Source organism: Charadrius vociferus, unplaced genomic scaffold (genome assembly GCF_000708025.1).
Source record: "Charadrius vociferus isolate BGI_N301 unplaced genomic scaffold, ASM70802v2 scaffold101, whole genome shotgun sequence".
In the NCBI taxonomy this organism is placed as follows: domain Eukaryota; kingdom Metazoa; phylum Chordata; class Aves; order Charadriiformes; family Charadriidae; genus Charadrius; species Charadrius vociferus.
Window position 1 is genome coordinate 2554352 of NW_009646941.1, and position 11867 is coordinate 2566218.

General features: G+C 38.3%; 1 protein-coding gene across 1 annotated transcript in view; it reads right to left on the reverse strand.

Moving 5' to 3' along the window:
* Positions 1–11867, reverse strand: part of ICE1 (interactor of little elongator complex ELL subunit 1) — a 36305-nt gene that overhangs the window by 15551 nt on the left and 8887 nt on the right. The window contains exons 6-12 of the mRNA XM_009895047.1: positions 11253–11290; positions 8480–8562; positions 8176–8215; positions 8032–8088; positions 6220–6309; positions 6083–6136; positions 331–683 (exon numbers count right to left, since the gene is read on the reverse strand). Of these exons, the coding sequence (XP_009893349.1) occupies positions 331–683; positions 6083–6136; positions 6220–6309; positions 8032–8088; positions 8176–8215; positions 8480–8562; positions 11253–11290 (715 nt within the window). The remainder of the gene's footprint in view (positions 1–330; positions 684–6082; positions 6137–6219; positions 6310–8031; positions 8089–8175; positions 8216–8479; positions 8563–11252; positions 11291–11867) is intronic.

Consider the following 11867-nt stretch of genomic DNA (forward strand, 5'->3'; position numbering starts at 1 on the left):
TTACTATGGAAGCCACACTTCTACCCAAAAGGAATTGGGACTGTAAGTCTGCAACATTGGGAAAAGAAATTATGTCAGCAGTTAAGACATGGGTGACTTTGTTTTAAATATACTTCTGAAAATTCTGTTTTGCCCCCTTTCACAGGCAGTATGCTAGCAGGTAAAGAAGTATCCATATGGATTTAAATGCTCACGCAGAAATCCTTTCAGAGCATGAGTAATTAATACTGATACTCAAAAAAATAAAAAAGCCCAGAAATATCAAATAATTATTTTTGCAGTAATTATACAACCAAGTTAGTGCCAAGTCAGACACACCATGGATCTCACCTGTGTAGTTAGTGGTGAAAGCTGTACTGGAGAAAGTAGAGCAGGAAGAGGCCTGGCCCAATTCAATATATCCATCACATTTCCACCTAGGCCCTTTTGCTCCTGATCGGAGAAGTCTGAACTGCTGTGTGCCCCATCTGTCTGTATTATCACATCTACAGTTTTATCCTCATCACGATGCAGACATTCTTCAGTAGTCCTGTTCTCAACACAGTCAACTCCAAAAGGCTCAGTACTCGCTTGAAGTTGCATGGCTGTTACAGAATTTTGCTTTCCAGCACTTTCTAGTGAAGAATACCAAGGCAGCATTTTGCCATCACACTTCCTGATCTGTTGGTGGTTTTGTACAGTTTCTAAGACACAAAAATATTGTTAAGAATTGTTTCCCCTCCCATTTTTCTTTATAGAGATGATACACCATAGTAATAAGAATGCATTACCATCTTTTCAAGTGATATTCCCATAGACTAGTAATAAGAAGCACTTACTGTCCCTTTCAGAAATATTTTCCTTACAGAGATCAGATGTTATTCACAAACAATTCTTTTTTTCATGAAAAAGGTATATGTATGTGCAAAGAGCTCCCACCTCCACCACTTTCTGACTTGGATCATTAAGGCTATTCTTCCCACTTTTTCTTATTAGGAAGAGCCATACTGGGTAGGACTGAAGGTCCACACAGCTCAATGACTTATTTCAGTTTTAGCCCAGTAACTGATGTTCAGGAAAAGCAGGACAAGCATGCAGTGACATTCCCCACTCAGGCTGTAATTCTCAACTTAAAGCAACCTGCAGCTTTGAGCCAGCAGCATGCACTTGCAGGCCATTGACAATTATACCCTGCAATAAACACAGTAAGGGAGTTCTTGGCTATATTCCTAGTTTTATGATTTAATACCCATATGCTTTTAAACTGTTTGTTCTTTAAATTTCAATATTGAGTCTAATTGTACAGGATTTTGTCTTTAATTATGTGATTTAGTTAAAGCTGAAACCTTAAAAAAAAAACCAAAACAACTTTTAGGAAAGTGAGATTCCCCTTGAAACATACCTATGCACAAAAGAGTTTGAATCCCTAAGACAATGAAAGATACCAAGCACTTGACAACCCTTTCAAGATAATGTCAACTATAGTAGTTTTACAGTTATTCTAGCAGCAAGAAAGCACATCCAAATGCTCTGTGTGATTCTTTGCATTGTACTTTTGTTTCTTTTCAAATCACACTTTTATTATTACACAGTAACCCATTTCTTATGCTTGCAGACAAAACACATTGCCCCAGGAAAGTCTAAACAGTAGAGACAAAGAATTTAGACATTGATTATAATTGTGCTAGATACTTTTAACAGTGAAAAGATGGCCCAGTTTTCTGAAATTTAAATTATATGATTTTGCAAAGAGAAAAGATGACCTCCAATAAAACAGTAGAAATCAACAATCCCAAACCCCCTGTATGCCACATGGAACTAGAACCTACTCTGTAGTATTTGCAATTCTTATATGAAATTCGTATGTATGATCTTGTTTATAGTGCTCACAAACACTACTGGACACAGAATCAGGAGTATTCAAGCAAGAGATCAAGCCTATTCTGTGTACATCCAAGTACTGTCCCATAGTACAAAGAACTGCACAAGTACAAAATGGTTTTGAACAGAGGATGTATTGATTTAATTGGCACAACTTGCATTCTATTGGGAAAATAAAAGAATAGCGTGCTTCTTTTTGCTGTCTGTGTTTATCCACTACTAGAATTTGCAAAGATACTCCTGAAGCAGCACCAATGGTAGCATCAGATTTGAAAATACTAATTTAATTCAATAGATCAAAGTGACCTCCCAGAGGTCTGTCTCCCAATAACCTTTAAGCACATTCTGATATGTTGGGTCCACTAAGGAGTTAGTAGGAAAATTGATCAAACAACCTTATTTCCAAGATCCTTCTCAGCCACTTCATGTAGCAGCTCCATGTCAAAACCTCAATTGCTGCAATGGACAGTAGGAGGAGGGAGAAACTGTTCAGCCTAAAATGGCCACACCACCTCATTTTCCTCAAGGATAACTAAGCTCTGATACCACCTTTGATCAAAGCAGCATCTTACAAGTTTTAAGATCACACACTGTTTTGTAAAGCTATTTACAAGCTACGGTCCCATAGAGCTTCCAAGATGTTCTACATCTTGTCATGAAAAACCTAGATTACTTTTACAATTTGAGTCCCATTAGACCATCCAAGGGAAAAGGAGATCATTCACAAGCAGGAACAAGGAAAAGCAGGAAAATTCAGAAGGCGGTTCTCTCCAAGACAGAATCTTAGATATAATCTTAGATTTCTTTGATGTTCCTTTGTGCCAACCAGTTCTAAGCTCAGAGCTTTCTTCCGACTAAAGCAGGCAGAAACACATAGTCCCATATTTTGCCCCTAGAAGAATTTCAATTAGACAACTGGGAAGTTTACTTTGCACAGTGAACTACACAACAGTATGAAGTTATGAGGAACTTTATATCCTATCTATACTCTCAAGATCAGTCATGAGCCCAAGAACATTGATACACACCTCCCCCTAAGAAGTTTCCTTTGAAAAATGGATCAAAGATATAATTTCTGAATAACTAAGAGGTTCTCCATCCTTCTCTCCTCAACCCTTGCCAACTCAGTCCCTGATAACTTTGTTTGAATTTCTTTAGAAATGAGATGCTTTTCTCATGGTTACCTCCTTATCTGTATGAAGAGTTGACATAGCAATTTTCAAAGGTTCAGGCTATAGTAAACTTCTCTATAGGAAACAGCCAACTCTTTGGCACCCTTGTCTGAACTTCAGGAAAAGCCCTACTGACATTGAGCCGTTCTCATTGGAAGGATCCTCTCAAAGATTGTATTTCACAGTTTTACTTTGCGCAGGGAATCATACTCTTTCATTATGTCACTTACCAAAATGATTACATTTTGTCCTCAAATCTACAAAATGGGATCTAGTCCATATAGCTTCAAACCCTTATACTGTTGCTTTCTCCTACTTCTGAGAAAAGGTTAAGATTACTCTGATCTGAAAACACCATCAAAATCTACCACGTTCTATTGTGAAATAATACTTCCTTGATGAAAAATGGAGAAAGGAGAGCAGAGGTGAAATAAGCAATCCAGTGCTAACATGGTTGCTTTGGTACTAAACAAATTGAGTTTTACAACTTAAATCTTTGCTTCTGATTGTCCACATTGCATGGCAATTCACTGCTGCAAAACAATGTCCTCTTCTCTCCCCACCCGAAACAACAGGAAACTTTCTGAAACAAGTCCTGTTTTTTTCTCTCAAAAAGAAGGGCCAGATTAAGATGCTGGATATTTTATCAAAATAATTCATCTAGCCATAGAATCTCTTCTGGTTTACAGCAAAAATTCATCACTATCAGCACAGTGACTGCAAATGCCTGATCAGATAAGATGGGTTTAGCTCTGCAGTAGGCCAGATTTAGCTCAGAATGCCATTATACATACTACTTGAAGAGGCTCAGCTTCTGCCAGATGTGGTCTTCCCATCTTTCCTCATCTCCTCTCACCATAAGCCTGCATACGAACAGTGCATGTTGGAGAATCCAAATTACCAAAGTTTTCAGCATCGAGCTGCAAGATTCTTCAAATGTTTCTTCACATGCCTATTCACAACATAAGTGCCTTTATGCTCAAATTACAATGGGAAACAGTTTTCCGAAGTCTGAAAAAACAGCAATGTCCTATTAACCTTAGATTATGGTCTAAGGTTATTGGCCTGACAGTCAACTGCAGGTACAGTCAACTTTATTACTGGCAGGTTTCTAACAATATCAAGACCAAGCAAAACTGCTTTTAATTTAAGTTTGGAAAAACTCCACTATCCTATGAGGCTTTCACAATGGCACATGAATGGAAAGCCTGATGAGTCTTCCAGTTTTCACACATGAACACGTTCTTCACGAAAGCCATTCAAAGTGGTATCAACCTTGGTGGAACAGAGAAGGCACTGACCGTAACGCAAAGCTTTGGATATTTTATAGCACACTTGAGTGTACCAAGAAATCGTCCAAACAGGTATCTTTCTGAAAGGCTAGATCCAGTCAGATGAACTTACATTCTCTGGAAAAGATGCTTCAGTAATACCACCATCAAGATGATTTGCTTTTTAAGATGAAACCATTGTGATGTGGGACAAGAAATTAGGGCAAACTCATTAAGATCTTTTTTTTTTTTCTAGAAGACTGCATCTGTAAACATAGCACTTCGCTATTATGAATCCAAGGTAATGGCCACTTTCATGAGAGGCAGAACAACAAGATGGCTGCCTGAGGCTTAAAGAGAAAAAAAAAAAAAAACAGCCAAAAAAAAAAAACCCAAAGCAACAGAAAGCAGTATTTCTGTGGTATCTACCCACTCCAACAAAAGCAAAAGAGGGACTGACTAGAAGGGACTGTTATGGACAATTGCTTTTTTTTTGTGAAAGTACTGTAGCTTCCTTGAGATGTAAATAGGAAAGATGGAACAAGGCTCCTGGAATCTAAGTTTCCCCTTGTGGTATATGGGAAAGGGATGACACTAGAACCCAATACCCCTGAAATCACCCACTTTTCAAACTCTTCAGTTTCTTGTGCTTGTTCTTGTTATTTGATTGACCCTTGATCAAGAAATGAAATTCAGAATCTCAGGGGACAACAGTCTAGCTCAGTTTTGGAGATGAAGCCACAGATCTGCTGCTTTGAACTGGTGGAAGTAAGGCTGATAAACTTGGCTTATGAGCTGGTCCACAAAATATAAATTTTGGCACCTCTTAAGTGGATTCCACTGGAACACAAATCTGAAACTAAATTCATTTGGATCTACACTGGTGGCAAATTTTCAGACTTAACAGGGTGGGAAGACAGGATAGCAGTTCACTTTCAAAGCTCTAAAGAAGCCAGGGTACTTATCCCAGACTGTATCTCTACAGCCTGAGTTACAGAAAACTAAAGTAGCAAAGAAAATAAAAGAAAAATGAAAGATTAATAAACACACTCTGGAGAGACGACTACAGAAACACTAATGCAGTTTCAAGGCACCTGTTACTCTTGAGGGCAAAAGGAAAATGACATCTGTTATGTGAAGTTAACGCAGTTCAAGTTTGCTGTGAATGTATATGTGGATAACTAGTCAGGTTTTTTTTATTATACTGAATATCACGTTACAAAATTAAAACTATCACCAAATTATGCATTTTGTTTCTCTGTATTATGAATATGAAAATTAATGCACTGTTATCTATTATTATTCAGGCAGGTATGAACAAAGAAAATGCTGGTAACAGCTTCTTAAATTTTACAATCCAGCTATGTTCCCATGTGTTTGTTTCAGACTAAAGAGAGTGCTGGCATCCCGTAATTCACATTATATACTGCACAGTTTATAATGATATAATAATTAAGGTATAAACATGAGAGGTGAGTTTTGACTACTTAGAAATAGTTAAAGCAGCTGATAATAAAAGAATCTGATTTCTCAACTGCAACAGCAGATTACAACAGCTTTTATTTAGAAGAGCATTCCAGTTTATTTGGCTGTTCCAATTAATATTTCCAGTTATTGCTCAAATATGCTAATCACACATGTACTTGACCAGGCAATCACCAAGGGAAGTATTAAAGTCTGTCAAAAAAGTTAAGCACACAGTACGCAACCTGATAATATCCCAGTAACACTAAATTAATGCACTTGCATATTAATAAATTCACATTTACTGGAACCTACCTTCTGTAACAGTCAGTCTTCTTTTTTCAGCCCATGCCTTATCCTGAAAAGAAGCTGAAAAAATGTACCAATATTTATTTTTGGTCAGAAACAGAGACAGCTTCAAGAAAATTTCAAGACATTGCATGCCATCTCACCCAAGATAGGATCATTTTCCTGATTCTCTCTCTTTCCTGTTGCACTGTCAATGCACATCCAGAGTTCTTCTAACAAGAGCTTTATTTTTTCTGTTAAAATAAATATTTTTATAAATTGAGGAAAACCTCAATTGTTCAGAGAGCTAAGAATTCATGTTGCTTTTTTTTTCCTTCACTCAGAACACAGCCACGTCCACAACAAAATAAAAAATAACCACAACAGAAATTAAGACAAGGGACATGGGGGCATTTTAGCTTCAGGAAAAAAGAAATGCTAGATGGCATTGAGGGAACGGATCCTGTATTGGCCATAGCCACAAAGCAGACTGAAGGAACAGATGCAGGATGCTTTAGCTTTTCTTTTCTATAGCAAGGGTGCAAATAAGTTGTAGCAGCCCCCAGAGTAAAATGTAAAAGCAGATCTGAATGTAGCATTAGTGAAATTAAGCAGTTTTCTAAAACAACTCAGGTGACATGAATATAAATGGGGAAGGAAATCTTTTAGGAAGAAATATTAATATCATATTCTTTCTTTATGCCCACTCAGTAGTAATTCATCTTAAGTCTTACCATAGAGTAACAGCACATTAAATGTGTCTGAATTAATCAGGCCACAACATTAGTAGACACTGTCTGGAGTTCTAACAGCACCGTTGCTGGGTGATGCCAAACAACCTAGCCCCCAAACCAGAAGGGCAGGTGGAGAGGAAGAAGCAGACCAAAAACTCAAAATACACAAGCACCTCACTTATGCCAAAACTACCATCAAATCCAACAATGAGGAACTGAGACCATGAGTTTTGTGCCATAAGCCAAAGACCATAGCAAACTGCTACTTTACGAAGCGATATTAAAAAAAACCTTAGTGCATCAGAGGAAAACCTGCCAAATTCTACATGACAGCTATTAACAGCACTAACAATTTCTCATTAGTAACAAAGCCTTGCTGCTATTTGAAGCTCAAAGTAGAGCTCAGATGTTAATTTTCACATTTTGCCATTAATTAAAAATTAAAAGATGAAATTGGGTACCAATTTAGTACAATCCAAAAGGCAGTAAAAATATACAAAGACACACGAGAACTGACTAGGTTTACCTTTTTCAGAAGTTTAATTTTGGCAACAAACTTTATATACAAATATTGCAAAGCAAGAAATAGAACAGGGAAGTTTTTCTTTTGCCTGAAAATTGCCTTCAGAATTTCTAAATAATTCAAAAGCAATACTAGTATTTTAAAAGACTGCAAAAATTCAAAAAATAAATTTGCTTAAAGTTTGGCCTCAGTACTTTAGAGCAAGTTTAGAAAGAGTTTGTTCCATTATACAGTTAGATAATTTGCAGCAGACATTTTAGATCATTAGGGAAAAAAGTCAATAGGATAAGAAACAACTATACATCCTGGATTTCTGCTGGATTTACAGAGCCTCACATACAAATTGTAGCAGATTACACTCCTATCTTGTGTCTTTTGCTTTGCATGCTTCCTTTACCATTTCAGTGGGCTTAAAAGACAAGTTTGTTCATATTTTTCTCAGTGTTGGCCTTCTGTTTCATAATTGCACACCAGTTGACCATATGTGTATGGGGTAGACCAGTCATTTTAACAAACCAAATATTTTCCTTACTGCAAAGCTGAAAATAGTCATCTATTACATTAGTCCTTCATCAGTGTAACATATTTGTATCAACCACATTTGCTCCGACAGCATTTATGTCAGTATCCTCTGTTTCCAAAAACACAACTCCAGAAGAGCTGCCATAAATTCATAACGGTTGGTTCCACACAGAGAACAGTCCTGCAAAAAATCTTACCTTTGTCTATATCCGTTGTAAGATCTTCACTTGAACTCTGGGTCTCCACATGCTTAACTAGTAAAAAGAGAAGGGGGAAAAGGAAGTGTTCAAACAGAACAATACCACACATAAATCTGAACATAATCAAAGGTGAACGCTTACCTTTTCTGTGCTTCTCTTTATGTACACCATCAAGTTTTCCCTATTAAAATTAAGTAACATTAATTTTTCATGCCATACATAGTTTGTAGAGCATCTACTCTTAATTAGCATGAAATCTAAATCAACATTTCAAACGTCACGCTTCAGTTGGAAAAATCCTGTTAAAGTGATTTGCTATGCTTAGTTACTCAATACCCGCAACAAATGTAAATTTATTATTTCAGTATCTCTATTGCGAGTAGCTTCCTTTTGCCCCCCAGAAATACTAAAAGAAGCTTCATCCAAAAGATCAAGAAAGTCTTACTTGTGCCTTCTTTAGCTCCTTTTCGAGCCTTTTCTTTTCATTTTTCAGTTGTCTGAAGTCCTGCATATGCCTTGTTGCAGCCTCTTCGAGAAAGAGAAACAAAGTTAGAAACTACAATATAAAAGACAACTAATTTAAGTACTATTTGTCACCAGTTTGCAAATCAAATTACCAGAAAAAAGGTAGATAGTGCGATATACAAATCCACTGAAGTTATATCTTGGCTCATTAAAACAACAAGTTATGCATACAAGTATGTTGTCTTCCACTGCATAATTACTGTTCTGAACTACTGAAATGCATTTATTACTTTTCTCACCACATGCAAGAATGAAGAGTGGGTCATATTGTAATGATACTGTACTGTAAAGCAATATACAACAAGTGGAAAAGGAGAATAAAATTAAGAATGAGGTGCAATTTTTTTTTCATGTGTTTTATTGTCTTATTTAAAAGAAGGTTCTGTTTCAAAGATGAAAACACCATAGCCAACTGCATTAGAAAGATGTAGATAGCAGTCAAGACTAATAAACACAGAAGAGTACCTGAAGAACAGTGGGAATAAAGAGTACAGGGAAGGTAAGTGAGGATTGAACGTGACGTTCCTAGGGAAGTTCTCAAGCAAAAAAGATACTTGAGAGACCTCCCGAGAAATCAGCTTGGTGACTTATACATGGACAGCAGAGAAAAGACAGATGGAACCTGCCTGCTGATCAGATCACATCACAGAAGAGAGCATACCAAAAGAAAGAGCATTAAAAGGGCAGCTCAGGTGGTAGGTTGACAAAAAACAATCATGGGAAAGTTTCAGATTGACAACGAAACCAGGCTAAAACACAGGGTCTGGGATATTTAATGAACACAGAAAAGAACAAAACAGATAAACTAGTCACTTAAAATGGACCTAAACCAAACTATCTCACCGTATTTTGTTCTAGCTGTGCCAGAATTCAAGGTTTTGGGGGCAAAAGGCAAAAAAAGTTGGCAAAAAAAAAGGCAAGAAACCTTGCTGCCACATAATGGAACTCCAAAATGCTCATCAAAATAAACATCCTGTACAGTAGGATTTACAAAATCATAAGTTCAGATTGATTTAGGTTGGAAGGGACCTTAAAGATCATCTAGTTCCAACCCCCTGCCATGGGCAGGGACACCTTCCACTAGACCAGGTTGCTCAAAGCCCCATCCAGCCTGGTCTTGAACACTTTGAGGGGTTGGGCATCCACAACCTCTATGGGCAACCTGTTCCAGTGCCTCACCAACCCTCATAGTGTTATCCTGATATCTAATCTAACTCTCCCCTCTTCCAGTTTGAAGCCATTCCCCCTCGTCCTATCACTACATGCCCTTGTAAAAAGTCCTTCCCCAGCTTTCTTGGAGGCCCCCTTCAGATACTGGAAAGCTGCTATAAGGTCTCCCCAGAGCCTTCTCTTCTCCAGGCTGAACAGCCCCAACTCTCTCAGCCTGTCTTCGTAGGAGATGTGCTCCAGCCCTCTGATCATCTTTGTGGCCCTCCTCTGGACCTGCTCCAACAGGTCCATATCTTTCTTGTGATGAGTCCAGCACTCGAGATGGTACTCGAGGTGGGGTCTCACGAGAGCAGGGTAGAGGGGCAGAATCATCTCCCTCGACCTGCTGGCCGCACTTCTTCTGATGCGGCCCAGGATATAGTTGGCCTTCCGGGCTGCCATCACACATTGCCAGCTCACGTTGAGCTTCTCATCAACCAACATCCCCAAGTCCTTCTCCTCAGGGCTGCTGTCAATCCATTCTCAACCCAGTCTATACTTGTACTTGGGATTACCCTGACTGACGTGTAAGGACCTGGCACTTGGCCTGGTTAAACTAAATGAGGTTGGCATTTGTTGGGTTTCTAACACTAAGATGCAAGTCACTCACTTCGTTGTACTTTAAACTGTGGTAAGCACAGCTGTGTGTCATGAACGAAAACACTTGCCTTGCCAAGTTAAAGTATCAGAATGCTTTATTCATACCCACAGTCTGCTAGCAAAACAAGAAAAACACAGTGTCACAAGGCAAGTGCTTTATCTCTACCTAAAAACAAAACAAACAAACCAACCAAAAATCAATTACCAGAATATTTAAAAATCAGAAAACATGTGTCAGGATCACTACATATCTAATTGTGATTACAACTAGAAGAATCCTGCCAAGATTATTAGAATGCTGGAGCATGTGCCCTATGAAAACAGGCTCATTGAACTAGACTTAACTAGCTTGAGAGGCAAAAGAAAAAAACAAAAAAAAACCCTAGAAGGGATCCAAGAGCAGCTTTCCTGTACCCACAAGGAGGTATCAAGAAGATGGAATGAGACTGTTCAGTTATGCATGGTGGGAAGAGGAGAGACATCAGCTGTAAGTTGAAACCAGAGGGTTTCCAACCGGCTATAAGGAAAAGCTCTTTCACCATGAAGACAGTCATGCAGTGAGTTCCCTGGAAAGGCTGGGCAGACTCCATCCTTTGATGTTTTCATGACCAAAAGTTCCCTTCCAACTTCATTTACACCATATGCCTAAGATACTCAACAGAAAATATTTTGCAGGCGGGCTGATGTAATTCAGAGACTAAGCACCACACATAGTACTGCCCTGCCTTGCTCCTGGGGGCCTCAGAGTTAGAAAATTGCAATTGCTTCTTTGAATAAGAAGTATCCAAATTTAGTATCCAGTGGCCAGTCTAGCCTAACCAGGATAAAAAGGAATCAAGAGATGGAGTAGGACAACAGCACAGTAACACAACGTAGAAAGTTACCTTCAAGTTTCTTCACTTTTGTTTCCAGTTTCTTTCTCCTGTTAAAAAGAAGGCATTAATACATCATTTTTGTATAGAATTCTGTTGCAATGAAGTCCAGGAAAAAAAACCAAAACCTAGCCGTTTCAGAGAAAACACATTTCCTAGACCCAGGACCTGTGAGACCAATGTGTCCCTGAAGTTAAAAACTTAAGTCAGGGGCACGTTGCTGATGTTATCACACAAACAGCTCTATTTGTTGCAGAGGTAGAGTTTGCTCTTAAGGGAGTCAGTCCACTAATCCCCGTACATAAATATACCTTCAGCTACAACTTGGAGTTACAAACACAACCCAAGAAAACTGGCTTCTGGTTTTTGCATTTCTATGATGTAATGCAGACAGGTTAGTTTTACTCCTTAAAAACAATTAAGCCTTGCTTTCAATCAGTAAGACCTAAGCAATGAGATAATCAGGAATAGACTTCAGGACAACTTATGTCCCACAGCTTTTTGTTCAGAATATCCAGGTCTTCACTAAGGCCAAACCAAAAAAATTATGCATCCTGAATGATTTTGACTTCAGCATTTCCAACCCTACCTTATATGTAAAACATACACAGAGCAGAGGCGGGGGGG